General features: G+C 42.5%; 1 protein-coding gene across 3 annotated transcripts; it reads left to right on the plus strand.

Annotated features, from left to right (window-relative positions):
* Positions 1–1,616: 1,616 nt before the first annotated feature.
* On the plus strand, positions 1,617–19,508 carry asxl1 (ASXL transcriptional regulator 1). 3 transcript variants are annotated; one of them, XM_017708679.2, is made up of 13 exons: positions 1,617–2,226; positions 6,996–7,078; positions 7,244–7,246; positions 7,555–7,672; positions 9,550–9,712; positions 11,148–11,221; positions 11,807–11,891; positions 12,514–12,633; positions 13,690–13,856; positions 13,967–14,063; positions 14,290–14,395; positions 14,486–15,434; positions 15,714–19,508. In XM_017708679.2, the coding sequence occupies exons 1-13, from the start codon at positions 2,170–2,172 to the stop codon at positions 18,834–18,836; spliced, it is 5,145 nt and encodes a 1,714-aa protein (XP_017564168.1). In that variant the 5' UTR covers positions 1,617–2,169; the 3' UTR covers positions 18,837–19,508. The 3 variants fall into 3 exon arrangements, with proteins under 3 accessions (XP_017564168.1, XP_017564159.1, XP_017564175.1); XM_017708670.2 differs by having other exon boundaries at positions 1,618–2,226; positions 15,708–19,508; XM_017708686.2 differs by lacking the exon at positions 12,514–12,633 and having other exon boundaries at positions 1,618–2,226; positions 15,708–19,508.

The following is a 19,508-nucleotide window of genomic DNA, read 5'->3' on the forward strand; positions in this document are numbered from 1 at the left end:
ACTGAAGCGCTGCAAATGATCCAGTACACAAATAATACTTCTGTGGGGGTCCTAATCACTGAATAACAGGGTGAAAGGGGACTATCAAACTATGCAGAGCAACAGATGGACTACAGACTGTAACTGTAGAACTACAAATTGCTCCTTTATGGTAAGTGGAGCTGATATAATGGACATGAAGGTGGTTTAATGTTATCCAGTCACAGCCTCTGACAGTTTCCTGAAAAGCAGTCTAAAGGAAACAGGAGATCAGAAGTTAGTCACAGCTGGGTAGCACAGGTTTAATGGATATGAGCATTTCAGAATATATTTATGATCAAGTACATCTTAGTACTTCAAATTTAATCCTTAATTCTTTTACTTTCAGGCCAAAGCAATTTATTTCAGACAACAAAGAGACAAAGAATAGGTTACGAAATCTATTTACACCGTAATGGAATAGACGTCAATACTTAACTGCTGAAAGTAACTAGTTAGTAGCAACTTTTAGGCATCTTTGTTTAGAACAAGGTGGTGGTATGTGTGTCTCAGTATTCGCTTAAATGCGGACATTTCACTATTATTTTCTTTTCTTCACTATTAAATCTTTTTTTTAAATGTGTTGTGGTCGTGTTTTGGTTACAGCCAGAACCGTTACTATACGTTCCTGGTGAAGTACACACTACGCATCTCTAGATAATTTCCGTCAATACATTTCAAAATAAAAGCCTCAAACAAGCAAGCCACTCGTGCATCTGAAAGCAATTTAATTCAAATTCACGAACTCACCTTTACGCGTTAATTGCACTGTGGGAGCTTCCACTGTATAATCCAATAGCTTTGCTAATTTCTGTGAAATGCATGCTTCTAAAGTAACATATTGAGCAAAAAAGACCTTCCATCGATTCTATAGACAGAGCATAGACGTGCATCATGTTATGAGGTCATTGTGTGCATACGAATATATATATATATATATATATATATATATATATATATATATATATATATATATATATATATATATATATATGCACACACACACATACACTTACAAAGCGCTGCATCTTCCTCTGCATTAATAGATTAATACAATATACATTTAAGGACAAAATATAACTTCAAAAGTATTATAAAACAATGTCTGTCTCGTCCCGGGCATCAGGCAGCATATTTGTATTTCGCGTACTGAGGGAGCTTTAAGAGCTGCAACATGCTTCAAATGTCAAGTTTCCCATCCCCACCGCTGTGAACAATTAAGATTTAGTATGATTTCTGAATGACTGTGTTTTTATATTATCGATTTAATTATACGGATGTTTTAAATGGAAATTCACTTTAAACAGGCGAACCCTGAGTGAAACGCACCAGGGAATGGATGAAAGGCATGAGCTTTTATTTTGAAAGAAACATTTGGAAGTGCATTGCGCTCCTCTGATAGCACAAAACATTCCTTTGCGATCACCTTTAATGGAAGAAAAACGTGTCATGAGCACAAATTCAACCATTTCCCTCAATGTGACTTTTGAACGGTGCTGTTATAATTGCCCTCAGTGCTTAACTGAGTGGTGATGAATTGGTATGCATAATAATGGGCGGGTCCCCGTTGGCGCGGGTGACGTCAGCAGGGCTGCTGTGTGTAGTGCTGGCCGAGGAGAGAAAGAGGCGAGTGAAGAGGGGGATGGGGAGAGAGTTGTTTTGTGTTGCATTCCTGCAGTGTAAGCTTGACCTTTGACCTCGTTGTTGTGTCCTCTTCTCCTTGCGTTCCCAGGCGAGGGTGGATTTTTTATTATTATTATTGTCCTGCAGTAATGCCCGACGCGCTGCTCCGTGCTGCTCGGTTTGCGCCCTGTGCGTGTTTACTGGTTAGCTGCGGGGGAAGCGTACAAAAGACTGGCTCTGTTTAACGCGGCAGCTAACAGCAACAGAGCCATTTAGCGGGGGGGTTCTGTTTCGTTTTTGTGCGCGGACCGATTCCTTAACGTTTTAACGGGCGGTAAGAGAATAACAGAGGTTTTCCGTCTGAGCGAAGGCGGACAAACGGAGAGAGAGGGAGGCTACTGGTACTGCAACAAGCCCGCTTAGCCTGCCGTGCTAGCTCACACGTTTTCATATCCGCCGACTCGACTCGACTCGGGCAAGGCTGCAGCGAGCAAGCAGACGCATCGAGACAAGACCAAGACCGAGGAAATGAAGGACAAACAGAAGAGAAAGAAGGAGCGCACGTGGGCAGAGGCCGCCCGCATGGTAAGCTAAACCATATTCGTACATTATTATGGTAGAAAATATAATATTTGTGGTTTATTTCGGCACGGAGAAGCGGACAAAGCTTCTGCGGCGGACGCTCGGGCTGTTCCCGCAGAGGGAGTGCTCCTACGCCGCATCGTTTTATAACCCACAGCCCCTGGCATATTAACGTCTTTTTTTATATAAAAAATAAAAAGCCACGCGGTTAAAATCAGCATATGTATCTCTCTTTTGGCCTGCCCCTTGAATGAAATGACACAACTCGTAGCTTAGCAGCGTTAGCACCGCTAGTCATTTGACCCTTTGTTTGCAAGACTAGTAAATAGCTAGCTTGCTAATGCTAAACAACGTATACAGCTAGTAACAATACCCATATGTAGCAATTGATTGCACCAAAGTTTGTTTTAAAAGACGAATATTGACAATTTCAACCGTAAAATGTGGCATTTGCTGCAGGCCGTTTATTTCCACATGCTAAGGTGCTACGCAGTATGTCTGTCTTGGCCTCAGCTTAACGTAGTGTGCAGGAGGGAAATAAGACATTAACGTTACAGTCCATACATGTGTGAGAAATGCGTGTTGTCAGCTTCAAGCACGTAGATTTGTTGCTCTTTAATATCAAGGAAATTGACTTAACTGCAAAGCCTGAAAGAGATTAGTGTGCTGTTGCTGCAGATGCCTCTCACACATTTTGTTTTATTTAAATGAGCGTGGAAAGCCTTTTTCTATTGACATATTACCTAACATGCATACACTGAATTCTGCAAATTAAATATACACTAGATGTAGAATATTGTTCATAGGTATCAGATTGGTTTAAAGGAAATCTTATGTCTATTACTCTGTTCATCTCTCCGTAAAGCTAAGCTTTTTTGAGCAATGGCCTAAATTTCCATTCTGATAATTCCTAGTCAAAGCCAAAGGACTGCAGCTGACAAAACCGCAGCTACATGCCTTAACTTGCATTACTGTTAAGAGACCTAATGACATCAGGATCTGGAGGAGACGTGCTTCCTGTTTCAGAAGCTTTCCAAATATTGAGTGGCAGAAATCTCCTAGCTAGGTCACTGAAGTATGGAGGATTTTTGTAACCTTTGTTAGACTGCCTAACGTCTCTTGATCTTGTTCTGGTTTGTTAGAAATAGATTTATTTCAACTTTCAATTTGAATCACTTTAACCCTGTTTACTAGCAGTAGCACTTCACTGAGAACTTTTGCTTTTTCACATCGTTATGTTTAGCCTGTGTATCTTCCCAGGCAGTGAGGTACAATCCCTCCAGAATGTCAGAAATGACTGAACTCCGTTGCAGTTTGTAGCATGAGCTGACTTAAGTCTGAAATCTAAAGCCACATCGTGTCGGCACAGCTGGTGTTATCTTGTGGCGTTTGCTGCTGCAACTCTAGGGTTACCGTTTAGGGTGGGGTGCAGCACTGGTGTTAGACTGCTTCCCCACATTTTGTCCCTGTTGAGAATCTATAGGTTTTGTTAGTAGAACGGGCCATAAAGGAAAGCCTGTGTTGTTGAGCAATAAACTTTTAAAAATAAGTGTCACACAGGGTATATTTGGAGCAGTGCTTAAGAGAATCACTTATCACTGAGTGGATGGAGCTTCATAGATCTGTTTAGAAATGAAATGTGTGCACTGACAACCTTTTTAATGTTTGATGTCAGAGGTGTTTATCCATTAAAGCACTTTTGTTCTATAACAGTACATCAAAGCCAAAAACAATTTAGTAACCTTTTCCTTTTGTTGACATTTGATTAAAATGCTATCATGTAGGAGGAATTCAGTATTGAGGGCAAACATCACAAGAAAATTTCTTAAAGAGCTGGCATGTTATGTACTGTAGTGATTCAGGTGGCAGGTATCAGCTGGTTTGTGAGGCATCAAAAATGATCCCACCCAGCGGAAGATCCAACACTCTAAAGCGGATGTAGGGTTAGTACACTTGTCTCTTCCTTTCACATGTAGGAAATGAAGAGAATAAAGCTTGCAAAGCTTTTTTAGTTGAGAGTACACACCTCTACTCACTGTGTAAAGCTGTGTAGCTGTAGTGCTTGGCTAAACTCAAACATTCATAGACATCACACATAGGAGAGAGGTGGGATAATGACAGCAGCCAGGTTTCCATCCAATTTACATTTGAGGCAAAAAAGGAAATGTTGCTAAAATGAGTTTCCATCAGCTCTGTACAAGAATGAATCTCTGCATCTTGTTCACTTATGAAATGTTTAAACACTTATTAAAAATGTGGAGCAGGTTCACTAAAATCTTTTATGTTAGGTAACTTTGCTTTAATTTTGTGCCTGTATTTCCCATCCTGAGAGTACAAAGACAAAACGCACTGGCATAATGAAATAACTCAAGATCAGGTACAGACACCTTATATGTTTATCATCTTAAATCACAGTTTTACTTTCCTGTTTGATAAGATACAGGGCCTCTTTAATTCTTTCATTACTCCACTGGTACCTGCTGCTGTATATGTGTATATATAATGGAAGGAAGCCAAATGACTGATCAAGTGATAAGTCTGGCCATGGCAGCATGTACCAGTGGAGTAATAAAGGAATTAAAAAGCCCCTGGATCTTATCAAACAGTATATGTATGTATATATATTTTTGGCAGATACATTTCCATAGTAATTTTGTTGCTTTTTTGCAGCACAATCTTATCCACTATTAATGATCGTTCAAACAACTGTGAAGTTTCCATCAAGTCATTTTTACACGATGTGTTAAAACACACCTAAAAATAAATGGATGTAAGCCCAGCAATAGATACAATACAGCTTCTAATGGCTGTTTGAACTCAGTCAACAATGCAATAAGCAGGGCTCTACAGTGACAATTTGGGGAACCAGATCTAGCCTGGTAAAACCATACAGATGTTATTAATCAAACACTGTTGGCAGTGGAGTAGCACATTGTTGCATTTCTTTAATGTAAAGTTGTATGTCTGTCTTGTATGTGTATATATGTACCGTCTAGTAGTGGCTCACTTCACAATACTCCAAAATCTCATCATAGTAGTAGACCTAGTCTTTGTCATTTAGAAAACCCACATTGCTTTTTTATTGCTTTATCAAAGAACATTTTGTCCTCATTAGTGCAGATGCGGGGTGTGTGTTTGTCGTCGCATGGCAGGATCTGGGTGGGGCACCCCCCTCCTCTTTTAACCGCTGCTAAAATTCATCCCGTGGAAAGGGACTGCATGTTTGTAATGACAAACAGCACTTCAGAGGCATAGAGGCATTACAACCTCTTCACGAAACGGAGGCATGCTGTTCAGAGTCCTCCAGAAGGTTTAGGCCTTTGTTCGCAGCCTGAAAATTTGGCGGATTTACTGTGATTGTTACACTTTTCCTCTTTAGTTTGATGTCTCATGACTGAGCATTGTTCGGTATCACAAACAGTCCCAAATATTTTTGTTTGTATGATCTAGATGTTCTTTACTTCTGCCTGGGTCCTCTGATTCTTCATTTTGACATTTGCTTTTACCTTGTACAGTAGCCACCGAATTGCAAAAATGCTTTAATTAAATGGCCCAAAACCAAAATATCTCCATGTAAGATTCATTATTAACCTGTTTGTTAGCCTGTTTAAATGCTTGTCTTGTGTTTGGCGCATAATGTCTGTTCATTCATCTGTTACAACTAAGATTCAATAATAGAACATTTAACTAATGTGTTTCAGTGTGGGAATTTGTTAGCATTTAATAAACATGCTAGGATCTTTTTCCTGAGTGAATGAACTGTGATTTATTTATTTATTTGGCAGACTGACTCTAAGAATTGCAGTGTTTCCTTCTTCTTTGTTGTGTTTTCAGCTTTTTGGGGTTTCATGTTTTTTCCTGTAGTTTTTGTTGCTGACATACCATGTATGTGTGTCTATAGGTTTTTATGCTGTGCAACGTTAGCTTCCTTTCCATTTCCTGTAACAGTGCCTTTGGTTTCAGTCTATTCATAACTATGATGCAGGAAATTGGGAAAATATATTAGGTCGGTCACTGTTGATTTATATTAGTAATCTAGTGAATATATTGACACACATTATCAAATTCCCACAATTTATCATAGAAAACATTTTAATTTTACTTAATGTGCATAAAATTCATACCTCCAAATGTAGCTATTGTTGTGAGATCCTGCTGGTCTGGATTTTCTCTTTTTCAACGATGCACAAAGTGATTAGAGTTATAATAGTTTCCAATTTTGGAAAGTGTTCAGAATACTGAACATGGCCTTATAATTACATGCAGCTTTCCTGGCTGTTATTCAGTTTTTGTAAAATGATAACCAAGCTGATTCATTGAGAATTCAAATATTGTGTTTTTGTTTTTTGTTGTTGTATTGAATTAAGCATCTTTGCCCATGCCCATTTGGCCATGAACATATAGACTGTATACATAATACATACTTTCTTATTGTCAGACTAGTATGAGTGACATTCATCTGATTAGCAGTGGATGTGTTGGGTTTTGCCTTAGAATAACAGCCAGGAAAAAGTATGCATGCAAGTAGTAACAAAGAAAAGAGCAAATACGCAACTGTAGTTTTAGTTCAGCGTGAATGCCGAATACACAGCTGAATGTGAGACAGCTATTAGAGGAATAGCATGTTGCCAGTTGCTACTGCCAACAAGAACGAGGTCTAGATTTAGAGCTGACGTATGTGGTTAGGGTAAGCGTGTTCTGCAGTGTGAGCCTATGTATGTTCCGCCAGTGAAGTGTGCTTCTCCATTTCCTGTCTCCTTCTCCTCGTAAAGGTTCTCGAAAACTTCTCTGATGCCCCCATGACACCTAAACAGATCCTTCACGTCATCCAGACAAAAGGACTCAAAGAAATGAGGTTTGTTCTTAATGTGCAACTTAGTACAAATGTTCCCAGATATTTATAGACCTGCAATGTTTTGTCTGTCTTCTACTTTCATAATAAATAGATTGACTAACTCTTTCCTTTTCTGTTCTCTCTTCACTTTTTATTTGCATCATCTATCATTTTCTGTGGGAATAGAAGGTAAGGTGCTATGAATTATGGACATACAGGACTCCTGTAGTTTCCATCCTAATCTCTGCCATAGGCATGTGCTGACTGCCCATTTGCTTCTATTATAAGTATGTTTTTTGGGTCAATGGGTTTTCGCTTATTTCTAAGCACAGAATTGTCCATGGTCATTGACTGTGGCCTTCTGCTGCAGTAGAGATGGAGATTAGGGTGAAAATACTTGAGTATTTCATGGACTTAATTCTTTTACTACCATCACTTGCTTGTGTTAACTCTGTTCTTCTATAGATCCCAAAATGACTTTTCTCTCTAACACACAGTGGCACAGCCCCACTGGCCTGCCTGGTCACCATGCTCCACTCCCAGGTGAGAGGAGACAGAGTAAAGAACAGCATCTTCTTCAAGCTGCCAGGAAGGATGAGCCTCTTCACCCTGAAGGTAGAAAAGATGCGTTCGCTCGCCCTCCCACATCCCTTCATTTGCTTAGTTCTCTGTAGGGATGTACTATGTAAAAAAAAATATTAATATTGCACATATATTACAGTACATTACAGTATATTAATGTAATTCTCTGATGAGGTGTTTGCAAACCAAAAAAAACAGAGGGCTGTACGCTAGGTGACCTTCTATAGGGGTAGCTGATTGAGAAAATGCATGCCACAAAACTTTTTTTTTTTCAAAATTCCAACTTTCTGGCATTAAGAAAACAATAAAAAAAAAAAGAAATAAATATAATTGTTGTAGTCACAATTGTGTTTTTAGATCAAGTAGAGGAAAAAAATATGGAATCACTAAATTCTGAGGAAAATTATGGTATCGCTCTAATTTGCAGTTCTAAAACACCTGCATCAGATTCAATCTGCTAATTAGTCTTCAGTTAAAAAAAAAAAGTGCTCTCACCTTAGAGAGCTGTTGCACAAAGTGGATTGACATGAATCTTGGCTCCAACACAAGAGATGTCCGTAGAAACAAACGAGAGAATTATAAACTTAAAGGTAAATCATCACGGAATGTTGCAAAAGTTGTTGGTTGTTCCCAGTCAGCTGTGTCTAAAATACATAGCATACAGGTAGACTAAGGAAAGCATCAACGCGTCAAGATAGAAAACTTAAAGCAATATGTCTTGAAAACAGACAATGCACAACAAAACAATTGAGAAACAAATGGGTGGAAACGGGTGTCAGTGTCTGTGACCAAACTGTAAGAAATCGCCTAAAAGAAATGGGATTTACCTACAGAAAAGCCAAACGAAAGCCATCATTAACACGTAAACAGAAAAGAAAAGTTTACAGTGGGTTAAAGTAAAGCAATCATGGACTGTGGATGACTGGATGAAAGTAATCTTCAGTGATGAATCGTGAATCTGCATTGGACAAGGTGAAGATGCTGGAACTTTTGTTTGGTGCCGGTCCAATGAAATTTATAAAGATTTCCACAGTCATTGATATGGGGCTGCATGTCAGGTAAAGGCACTGGGGAGATGACGGTCATTACATCTTCAATAAATGTCAAAGTCTGCATTTGAAATTTTGGCAACTTTTCTTATTCCTTAAGCTGAAAGGATGATGATGATGACTTCATTTTTCAAGATAATAATGCATCTTGCCATAGTGCAAAGGACGTGAGAACTTTCCTTCAAGAAAAATATATAATGTCAATGGCATGGGCTGCAAATAGTCCAGATCTCAATCCAGGTGAAAATCTCTGGTGGGAATTGAAGAAAATGGTCAATGACAAGGCTCCACCTGCAAAGCTGATCTGTCAACAGCAATAGCAGACAGTTGGAGACGGATTGAAGAAGAATGCTGTTTGTCATTAGTTAAGTCCATGCTGCAGAGAATTCAAGCTGTTATAAAAGCCAGAGGTGGTGCAACAAAGTACTAGTGGTGCAGTGTTTTTCTCATGATTCCATAATATTTTCCTCAGAATTTAGTGATTCCATTTTCCCCCTCTATTTGATCTGAAAACACAATTGTGACTGACTACAACAATTATATTTCTTTCTTTCTTTCTTTTATTGTTTTCTTCATGCCAGAAGGTTAGAATTTTGGAAAAAAAGTTTTGTGGCATATCTCTGTGATTAACCTTTTTTCTACAAAATGAAACAATTGAAAGAGTTTCCTCCAAGAGTGGTGATTCCTTAATTTTTGCAAGGGGTTGTAGTACTGCAAAGGCCAGTCTGCCAAGAACGTTTAACAAATAATGTATTGTTGTAGTGTAATTGAGGTTTCAGTATTTGCTGTCAGTTATGAAGTTGTATTGTATCAGCTGTTGGTACTCTGATCTTGTTCATCTCTGCTATCTTTCACACCCAGAAAAATGCCCTCCAGTGGACAAAGAACCCAACAGCATCTGAGACCAGTGACCCAACTGGTGCATCTGCAGCTTCAACCACAGGCTCAGTTGGGGCAGCTGAGGGGGTGGAGCAGGAGAGTTGTGACTCCACAGAGACTGCCGCTGCTAGTGGTGAGAATGATGGTGTGTACAACTGCTGATTGGTTCATTAATTCTTATTCAGTGAAAGCTTTTTTCTTCTTTTTCCCCCCCCTCCATTGGTTCATTTAGCCACTTCAGCAGTGGCTGAATAGGTAATGGGTGCTTATGAAACCTAAATGAAAAACACAAATCCATCCATACAAAGTCCTGAAACACAATGCATTAAAAAAATCAAAACGATGATAAAAATCAGGTGCTTCCTCGTTGGAGAACAGAGGGTGCTGGGGAAACATTGATTTTTATTTATTTATTTTATTTTTTGTATTTATTTCTGAGGATGTGTGTTGCCATGGATACTGCAGCAGCACATGACACCCAACAGTGACCTAGATGAGAGTGGTTTAGAACATGTGTATTTAGTTGTGAGAGAGAAGAGGAGAGAATGTCCCCTTTAGAGAGCAGTTGGAGCTGAATTACAGAAATGAGTTGCATGTAATTTAGAGGGACAAAATGCAAAAATACCGAAATCTGAGCATTAACTATTCAACTTGGTGCTATTAACTGTTGTAGTTATGTATGTGCAAGTTTTTGTTTTCATATCTGTCTGAATGCTGTCTCTGTGGTATGATTTATCACATTGCCACATACTCTGATCTTCCTGCTTCCTGGTCTGTGAGCATTTGTTGTGCACAGTACGTGTATGACTATGCTTTAAGGTGTTGACTGAGTTGGTGAATTTTTTTATTGACTTGTTTTGTTGTTTAAAGTGGCAGTATAGCATTTTTTTAAGGGACACATATTGCTATATATTGCAAGTAGTGAGATACTCTGATAAGTAGTGATGCACCAAAATGAAAATCCTTGACTGAAACCAAAATTCAGGATGTGGCGACCAAAAGCTGAAACTGAGAAAAGCTGAAGGAAAAAAAAAAAACTGAACACAGTTTACTTAAAATAACTTAAATTGTTACAGCATGTAGGCTATAGCATGTGCCATGAAATCCAGCATCCTCAGCAACTGAGAACATTTAGACATTCAAGACACTAAATTTTAATTATTTATGTGCATATAACTCACATGCTGTCATTGTCATAGTTTGGTTTTTGTTGTTTTGTTGGGTAAATTCAAGAACTGGCTACAGATGGCATTGTTGTGCTCTCAGGGACTTTCCTTTCTGCTTCGGTGTTTTTCTGTTTTCTGAATGTTGAGCGGGATGTTGTTTTCAAGTAATATCAAATCTGTTTGAGAACTTCTTTGTTTTAGATTCTTTGTGTTTAGGCCTTGTTTAGTCTTTTTTTTTGTTGTTGAATATTGACAAAGATAACTTCCTTTTTATACCCTCTTTTGGCTGAAAACAGAGTGGCATTTTCAGTGGCCAAAATTTAGTTACATTCTTACTATTAAGGTGATATTTGCTTGATTTAGTTTAGAACTGAAACAAAAAGGTCTTTTTGCTGGTTTTGCTTCATGTTTTAGCCTCTGTGGACGAGACTTCCTCCAGTGCCTCCTGTTCCACAGAGCCACAGACCCGACTGAGTCGATCTTCACAGGTACTTCCAGTGCCTTATTTCATGTGATACTTTCATTGCCAGGTACGCCTTATTCAGTTGGACATGTACAGAATATTCATGCCTCAAATCACTTTCACCAAAGAGAGACCTTTTTCACGATTGGAAGCTTTCAAAAACATTCCAGCAAGCACTAAACAGATTTCACCTACATTTGATTTCCATCCATGCAGTCACAAAGGTTGGTGTGTATTATTGATATAGTAAAATGCTCCTATAAATGTGTGTCATTGCCTTGACCAGTAGAATAGAGTAAGAGTAATACTATTTTTGACTTGTGCTTGTGATTTGGTTCAAATTACCTGTAATGCTAAATGTTTTTTCTCCTGTAATTTCAGTTGAGTGAATATTGTTGAGACCATCTGATGGCTTATTATAGATCATATTATAGGTGAATTGTATGGGTAGATATTGTGGACATTTGAGTCTTGAAACATTAAGTATTTGTAGCTTGTGTGAACCATCAAAATGATTTCCATAAATATCTCAAACTGTTGACCTAAGGACTAAATATTAAGTTTTATTTATTTATTTAGTAAATGTGTTTGTTTTTTGTCACTCTTGCAGTCAGGGAGACAAAGGAAGAAAGCTGTGATGATGCCTCGTGTGGTTCTTACTCCACTCAAGGTCAACGGCGAACACGTGCCATCAGGTTACTGGTTTTTCCTTGCCCTTCCCTCCCTTCTTTCTTTCTCCTTTTCCTCCCATCTTTTTCCACTCTGCAGTGGTTTGTTTGCCCACTCCCCCTGACTGTGGATGCTCTATATCTGAGTGGTCTGACAGTGTTTGTAATTTTACGCACCAACACTCTTTAATCATTTATACTGCAGTCTTCTCAAGAGCAGTTTCCCCACAGTTCTGTCCTGTTGGCAGCCTCTTTTATGTCTGTTGGTTAACACTAAAAACAGCATCTCCTCAGAAGGCACTGACTTTTTTTTTTTTTTTTTTTTTTTTTTTTTTTAATTTGTAGCTTGCTCCCTTTGTAAAAAGCAGTGTTTCTGGTCATCAGCCCTGCTCTCTGTCTCGTGGATATCTGAAACCTCTGCTTTGCGTTTGCACCTTCACTCCAGATATCCACTCACCCTTCTTGCTCTCTATCTCCATGCCTGGGACGTCTGTCCTTGTGGCTTTGTGTGTGCGCACTAGCCAGCACTTTTTTGCCTGCTGCTCCAGCCTCTCTGGTCACTGGCTTCTCTGCCTGTGCTGCCCCTCCCACACTCACTCATTCTCCGAGTCTCACCAGCCTCCCTCCTCCCCCCCACCTGTCCCCTCAGGAGCTGCGGGGAGGCGCAGGGAAGGGTCTAGGGGGGGTCCAGGCCCAACACTTCGAGCCCGCTCCGAGCTGGGCTGGAAACGCCCCCAGCACTTCAAGAGCATGCGTGGCCTTCGCTCAGGTACAGAGGAGGAGACCCAGGGATCCATTTATTGGTCATTGCTGCTTTCACCTTAATCAGGAGTCATCTTAATCTACTACTTTTCTGTCCCACCTATGTAAACCAGAGGTGTCCAGTCTGCAAAGCTCTGGTGTGGCTGCAAGCTTTCTTTTCAAAGAAACAAGCACATAGCTGATTCCTACTTATTCAAGTAGTTGGTCTCAGTCTTCAAGCAACAGGTTATTTGTGCTTCTGCTTGATTGGAATGAAAACGTGCAGCCATAGAGATCCTTTGTGAATAAGGTTAAACACCTTTGATGTAAAATATTCAGCCCCACTTTCCAGGTTTTACATGGGGTGAATTTTATAGGTTGATATTAAAAAAAACAAAAAAAAAAGACTAGATTTTGTCACTGAACTATATATACCTTTTATAACAATTTCACAGGTAGCTGTTACAATGGGAAATTGTCATTTTTCCCCCTTTCTTCCCATCTCCTATGGATTTACTGTTTCTGAGGTGTATGTGGACAATTTGCAATGTTAGTAAATGCAGATTCTTTGGCCCACTGATGTTTGTGCTTGACTGCCATGTTTGGTGCTAATTAAATCCATTTATGTTGGCTGTGTATTGAATGCAGGGCATGTACTGGCTGCTTTATCATTTTGCAGTGTTGGACCTTTACACTGCAGTATTTTGTTCTGATGATGAAATGTTTCTGTAGTTAGACAATGTAGCTCTAAATGTAACCTTAATGTAAGAGCTGAAATATCCTAAATTTGTTGATCTTGATTCATTGCCAGTTTTGAGTGTTGTTGAGTGGGAGTGTAGCACCCATTAATCTTGACACATTTTTCTGAAGAATCCAGATCTATTGAACATTTTCTGTAACCTTGTGGCTATGTGATGTGAAGAAAGCACTTGGCCTTAAGCGTTAAAATGGTGCCTGTTGTTCCTCTTTGCAGTGTCCCCCTTGTTAAAACAATTCCATGTTTTGTCAAATTGTGAAAGATTAGTTTCTTCAGTTACCGTCATTGTTTTGTGCGTGTGCACTAATCTCAAGTTTGAATTTTCAGGGCCCATGAAGAGGAATCGAGGTGGTGTGGAAGTAGACTTTGAAACCCCGGGTTCAATCTTGGTAAACACCAACATCCGTGCGCTAATCAACATGCGCACCTTTGCAGCATTCCCTCCTCACTCCCAGCAGCAGCTCCTCCAGCTTCTCCCAGAGGTGGACAGACAGGTGTGTGGTTAATGCTCTGGTTGCCCCTCTCTGCAGTGTCTTACTTATTTCTGACATTGGTCAAATAGTGCTGTTGGTGAAAGACTTTTTTGTGTCCCCTTCTTGATCAGGTTGGTCCTGATGGTATGGCGCGACTCAGTAGTTCAGCATTGAATAACGAGTTCTTCACACATGCCTCTCAAAGCTGGAAAGAAAGACTCGCTGAAGGTGAGGATCACCTTGAAACTAGAACATGGTTCCATTTTAGATATACTCCTAGAGGCGTGCATGAAGTTACATGTTTACATACGCAACAGTTGTGGAAGACAAAGACTTACTAAGACTACAAAAGACTTACAAAGACTAGATTGTATTTCTGAGCACTTTTAGTAATACGGTCGCTAATCATGTCAGAAGTTAGAAGTAATATGGGTGTGTTGCTTCTTTTTTGAAGGTGAGTTCACACATGAGATGCAGGTTCGGTTTAGACAAGAGATGGAGAAGGAAAAGAAAGTGGAAGCATGGAAGGAGAAGTTCTTTGAAGAGTACCATGGCCAAAAGTAAGTTCAAATGACACATTTTCAGCATATTCTTATGCTGAAAATGTATCATGAATTGTTCTAAAATGCCTTGCTATTGATTTCTTGTAGATCTGGCTTGACTCGTGAGGAGGCATTGAAGCTTACAATGAGTGATGCAGGAGATGTTGCTGAAGCCGTCCTGGGTGCTGACACAGCTGCTGTGGCAACACCGAAGAGGAGAGGCGTTGGAAGAAGACGGCGGGAGGGACGCATCAGAAGACGTTCACGTGCTGACCTTAGACGCAGGGCTCGCCGTCCACTTGGCAAGACTGCTCCCGCAGCAGTGGTTGAAGCAGAACAGACGGAAGACCAAGCTGCTTCAGATGTGACCGCCACAGCTGCATCACCTGTGCCGGAGACAGCCGCAGTCCAAGGGGAGATTGTCCTTCCAGCGGATTCAGAACCAGAAGCCACTGCAGAGCCCATTTGTCCAGAGGCAGCCCCTTCCCCTGTCCCTGCATCCACTCCTGCTCCCACTTCTACAAGCTCAACTTGTGACGAACCAGAAGCTTCCACCCGCCTGCTGCCTGAAGTTGTCGAGCCAGCTGTTGCCTCGACCTCCTCTCCTTCTTCATCCTCTTCCTCAACATCTTCCTCGTCTTCTCCTTCCTCATCTCCCTCCTCCACCTCTGATCGGCAGGGTGCCTTTGCTACCAGCTCCGACTCGTCGTCGTCGTCGTCGTCATCGTCCTCCTCCTCCTCCTCCTCCTCCTCATCCTCAACTGCTGCTGTTGCCACCGACCCACTTGATGATGGAGCCTCAGTCATCACCACTGGCACAGCAGGCACTGGTGCCAGTAGCAGGGAGAGCAGCCCAGCGGCAAGTCCTGCTACAGCCAGCCCCGCCATTCAGCTCAAGGATCAGAAGAGGAGACCCGACGAGTCCCAGGCCTACACCAACTTCCCCGAGAAAAGGGCGCGGCTGGATGAGCGTCAGTCCTTTCGTAACACAGTTGACTGTGTGCACTCAGAAAAGCCGCTGCCGACAACAGAGGAGCCCAAGGTCCCGCCAATCCGGGTATGATGGATTTGTTTGTAATTTCTTTTATGTTTTCCTGTTTTGGCGAAGATCTCTGATTCCAGGGGAGTTTCAGTTGTATCAGCAGTCATAGTATGGGGAGTGTGTGTATCTTTTAGACTGTTTTAGTCTTATAGTTATCATTCTTTTGATTTGGGGGAGGCTTTTTTTAATTGCTTTTCTAAAGTGACATTTTTCCCTGTTCTTCTTTGTTTTTCTTCTTTTTCTCTCCCCCTCTTCTTTTTTCCCCTTCTTCCTTCACTTTTTTCCTAGATTCAGCTGTCCCGGATCAAACCGCCCTGGGTCAAAGGGCCACCAACGTACCAAATCTGTCCTCGCATCGTGCCCCCCAACGAGGGGTCGCGGCGCAGTGGGACGGGGGCGCGCACCCTGGCGGACATCAAGGCCCGTGCCCAGCAAGCCCGTGCACAGCGGGAAGCCGCTGCTGCTGTTGCAGCCACTGGGGACGGGGCAGGGCCTGGGGGGGGCGGCCCGGGGGGTGGTACTGGGATACCGGATCGCTCCAGCGGGAGGCGTTCGAGAGAGCACCCGGGTCCCGTTGAACCTGGAGGAGGAGGAGGAGGAGGAGGAGGAGGAGGAAGACGAGGCGGAGCAAGAGTTGATGTGGAGGAACAGGAATCGCCTGCGAGCTCTCATTCGTCTGGAGCACAACTACAGCTATCCAATATAGAAACTACAGAGAAGACCCAAGCTTCTACCCCACAAACAATACCATCTCCATCCTCTGTATCCTCCAACCCTTCAGTGCTGCCATCTGAGTCACCTAAAACCCTCACACCTTCGCCACCTGAGACAGACAGTCCGGCCTCCCAGGACCCAGTGGAAGAAATCTGCGGCGTGGAAGAGGTGGCTACCTGCTCTAGTGATAAGGCCTCTGAACAGACCTTAGACACTCCAGTGCCTACTCCAAGTGAACCAGAGTCTGTAAGCAGTCACCAAGAGACCAGGGGTGAAGAAGCAGATTCTAGTGACAGTAGAACGGTGACTCCCAGTTATACACCGGTGCCCAGTGAAGCAGTAAATCTGGTTCCCACATCCATACCTGACTCGCTACCTAGGTTTGGTGCTCAGGGTGTGGATGTAAACAGAACCTTAGCAGTGTCATCTCAATCTTGGGAAGGTAACCAGAATCAGAGTGAACTTCGTTCTGGCCCTACTGGTGTCATCCAGCATGGCTCTGATGTTAAAGGCTCCAAAGAGACTCATGTTACAGTCCGAAATGGTTTTGTAGAGAGTTCGGATGAACGCGCAGTTAGAGAGAGAATATTGCAGGAGCATAAAGCTGGAGAGGTTGAAGCTGATGGTAAATATGGAGCAAGCTATGAAACATCTCTCCCTTGTCTACCAGACACGACTAGAGAGGACGATACTGGGATGCACAGTGACTCCACAGAGACAGCGTCAGACTTTGAGAATGAAACTCAAGAGGATGAGCCAGTGGACTGGCATAGAACAATGGACCATAATGGAGTGCATTCTCAGAATACAAAGTCCCAGAATCAGCCCGTCATTCATACACAAAGTAGAATTACCTCATGCTCTTTGAGCCCTCCCCAGCACCAGCAGCCAGTTATTCAGGCCCATGTCTCTAACCCTTCCCACAGTCAAACTGTCATTCAGGCTCGTTTCCCCAATGGCATGCCAAACCATCCAGTAATTCAGGCCCAAAAGCAACACACAATCCGCCATGCCCCAGAGCAAAATTCCAGTGCTCTCACCCAGGCCCATGTGCAATCATACCTCACACAGGGAGAGAGAGACCAAAGCAGAGCTCAAAATCTGAATGAGAACAGCAATGGTGGCAAGCCATTTATCCCAGCAGAGGATGATTCTAAACCTTTCAGCAGAGGGCCTGCAGATGATGCCGGGTTAAAAAACTCTGCTGCAGTTCTTGCTGTCAAGAGAATTCAGAGTTCTGTTCGGCCTGTGTCATCTGTAGAGGCGAACAACCCTCTAGTTACCCAGCTTCTTCAAGGCAGCCTACCATTGGAGAAAGTCTTACCCCAGCCACACTCAATAAGTAAGCTGGAGATAAATCGTCTCCCAGGGGCATCATCAGGCCTGCCACCTGGACGACAGCCTGGAGGACATCTCAGGAACCTGGCTCCCCGGTTCAGAGGACCAGCTGAGACAGGAGGCCCTACAGAATCTGTTGGTCCAGAGTTTCAACACAAAGCCCCTTCTACTAGGGTGTCTCCAGGGCCTGGTCGGACATATGGTCCCTCACCACCAGGCACTGCACAATCTCGACTGGCATGTTTGTTTGAGGAGGCCAGCTCCCGTGGCACAGTTGTTCAGCAGTTCATTCCCCAGCAACCAGGAGGCACTACACCTCCTGGTGCAGTACCGGTCATTACCTCCTTGCCCTCCACCTCCTCTTCCTCTAGGCATCCAATGGACATGAACTCTCAGAGTGCTCCTGGAGCACTGGAATCAGCCGTTATCAAAGAGCACACCACACCTCAGCCTTCACGGGCTGAAACTCCAGAAAGGCAAACAGCTGGTTTTCAGCAGCACTCCAATAATCTGCCCCAGCCCATGTGCAGAACCACACCTGATGCTCCTTCTCCTCCACATGGTGACCTTTGTCCATCTGAAGTTGTACCTACTGTTAAGATCAGCTGGCGTCCATCTAAAATCCAACAACCCCAACATCAGTCCTATCAGCAACAGCAGCAGCTGTCTCATGCGGCTACTGTGAAGAACGAGGTCTCTGCACGCCCCTCCTGCCAGCAAGCTCTCACCAAAAATTCACAGGCTCCAATCAGTGGCAATGGCTCTGTTGTTGTAGTAACCAAAAAAGAGCCTCAGAGCTCCATGGACAGTTACATAAGTGGTGGAGGGGGTGGGGGAGCAATGGAAGGACTGCTTAACATGGAATTATCTCTTGCAAGAATGGCAAAAAAAGAGCAAGGCAAAAATCCTTACGCTCGCCAAACGGACTCCTCAGCCTCTCCAGTATCCTCCTCCTCTTCCTCTCCTTCTGCTACCTCTGCCTCATCTCTCCCCTACCATCTGTATGGAAAGCTGCCTAAGCTGCAGCAGAGTGGAGGTGGAGGTGTATTGAGTGGAAGCACTGGAGGGTCCTCATCTGGCTTCAGCTACACAGCTAATGTGTCTGTGGTGGACAGTAGTGGCTTCTCCCGCAGCATAGCAGATAGTGTACTGCAGCTACGGCCACGTGTTGGCATCGGGAACACTGGAGGCCAGGGCACTACGCTTAGCATCCAGGCATTTGCTGACACTGCTGCAGAGGAAGTGGCCCTTAAGTGTTCCTGCCGTCTCAAGGCCATGATCATGTGCCAGGGGTGCGGTGCCTTTTGCCACGATGACTGCATCGGCCCCTCCAAACTCTGTGTATCTTGTCTGGTGGTCAGATAGTGTGTTACAGCACCTCCAAACTGAGCCTAAAAGGTCAAAGCCTTGGCCTCCACTGACTTTGTCTCCTTGGCCTGTGGTCAGAGGAATCTTTTGGACTCAAGCGAGCAAAGAACAAGAGGTAGGATACAGGCCAGTGTTTTGGTGATGGTCAAGGCAAAACAATGGGGCTGGAAGATGCCCTGCAAGAGGAAATTCAGTCTGTATTTTTGCTTCATATTTTTTCTATTGCTGTTATGATGGTGTTATGATGTGTATTATGGTTGATTTATTATTATTATTATTATTATTATTATTATTATTAATAATAATGGTATTACGTGAATTTACATGGCACGGTTGATTGTAGATTGTGCCTTTTCTTTAGACCCCCCCCCCCCCCCCCCCCCCACAAAACATTTACCTCATCTACTTGACACCAGTCATCAGTTCAGTGTAAAAATGGTGTTCATGTTTGCGTTTATCTCTCACTTGCCTCTCTGAAAAGAGAGTGGAGAGTTATGTGCGTCTTGTCTTGCAAAGAATTATTTTTTTAAATCATTAAACAAGCAATTACTTTTTGTTATTTTGTAAGTGCTTCCTTTCCTTTTTTATTTTCTTATCCAAAGTGAAGTCCAGTCTGTACTTGGCGGTTAAGCACAGTATTCTAATCTAATAAAGCTGACACTGAGCAGA

The sequence above is a fragment of the Pygocentrus nattereri genome, chromosome 9 (assembly GCF_015220715.1).
Source record: "Pygocentrus nattereri isolate fPygNat1 chromosome 9, fPygNat1.pri, whole genome shotgun sequence".
NCBI lineage: Eukaryota > Metazoa > Chordata > Actinopteri > Characiformes > Serrasalmidae > Pygocentrus > Pygocentrus nattereri.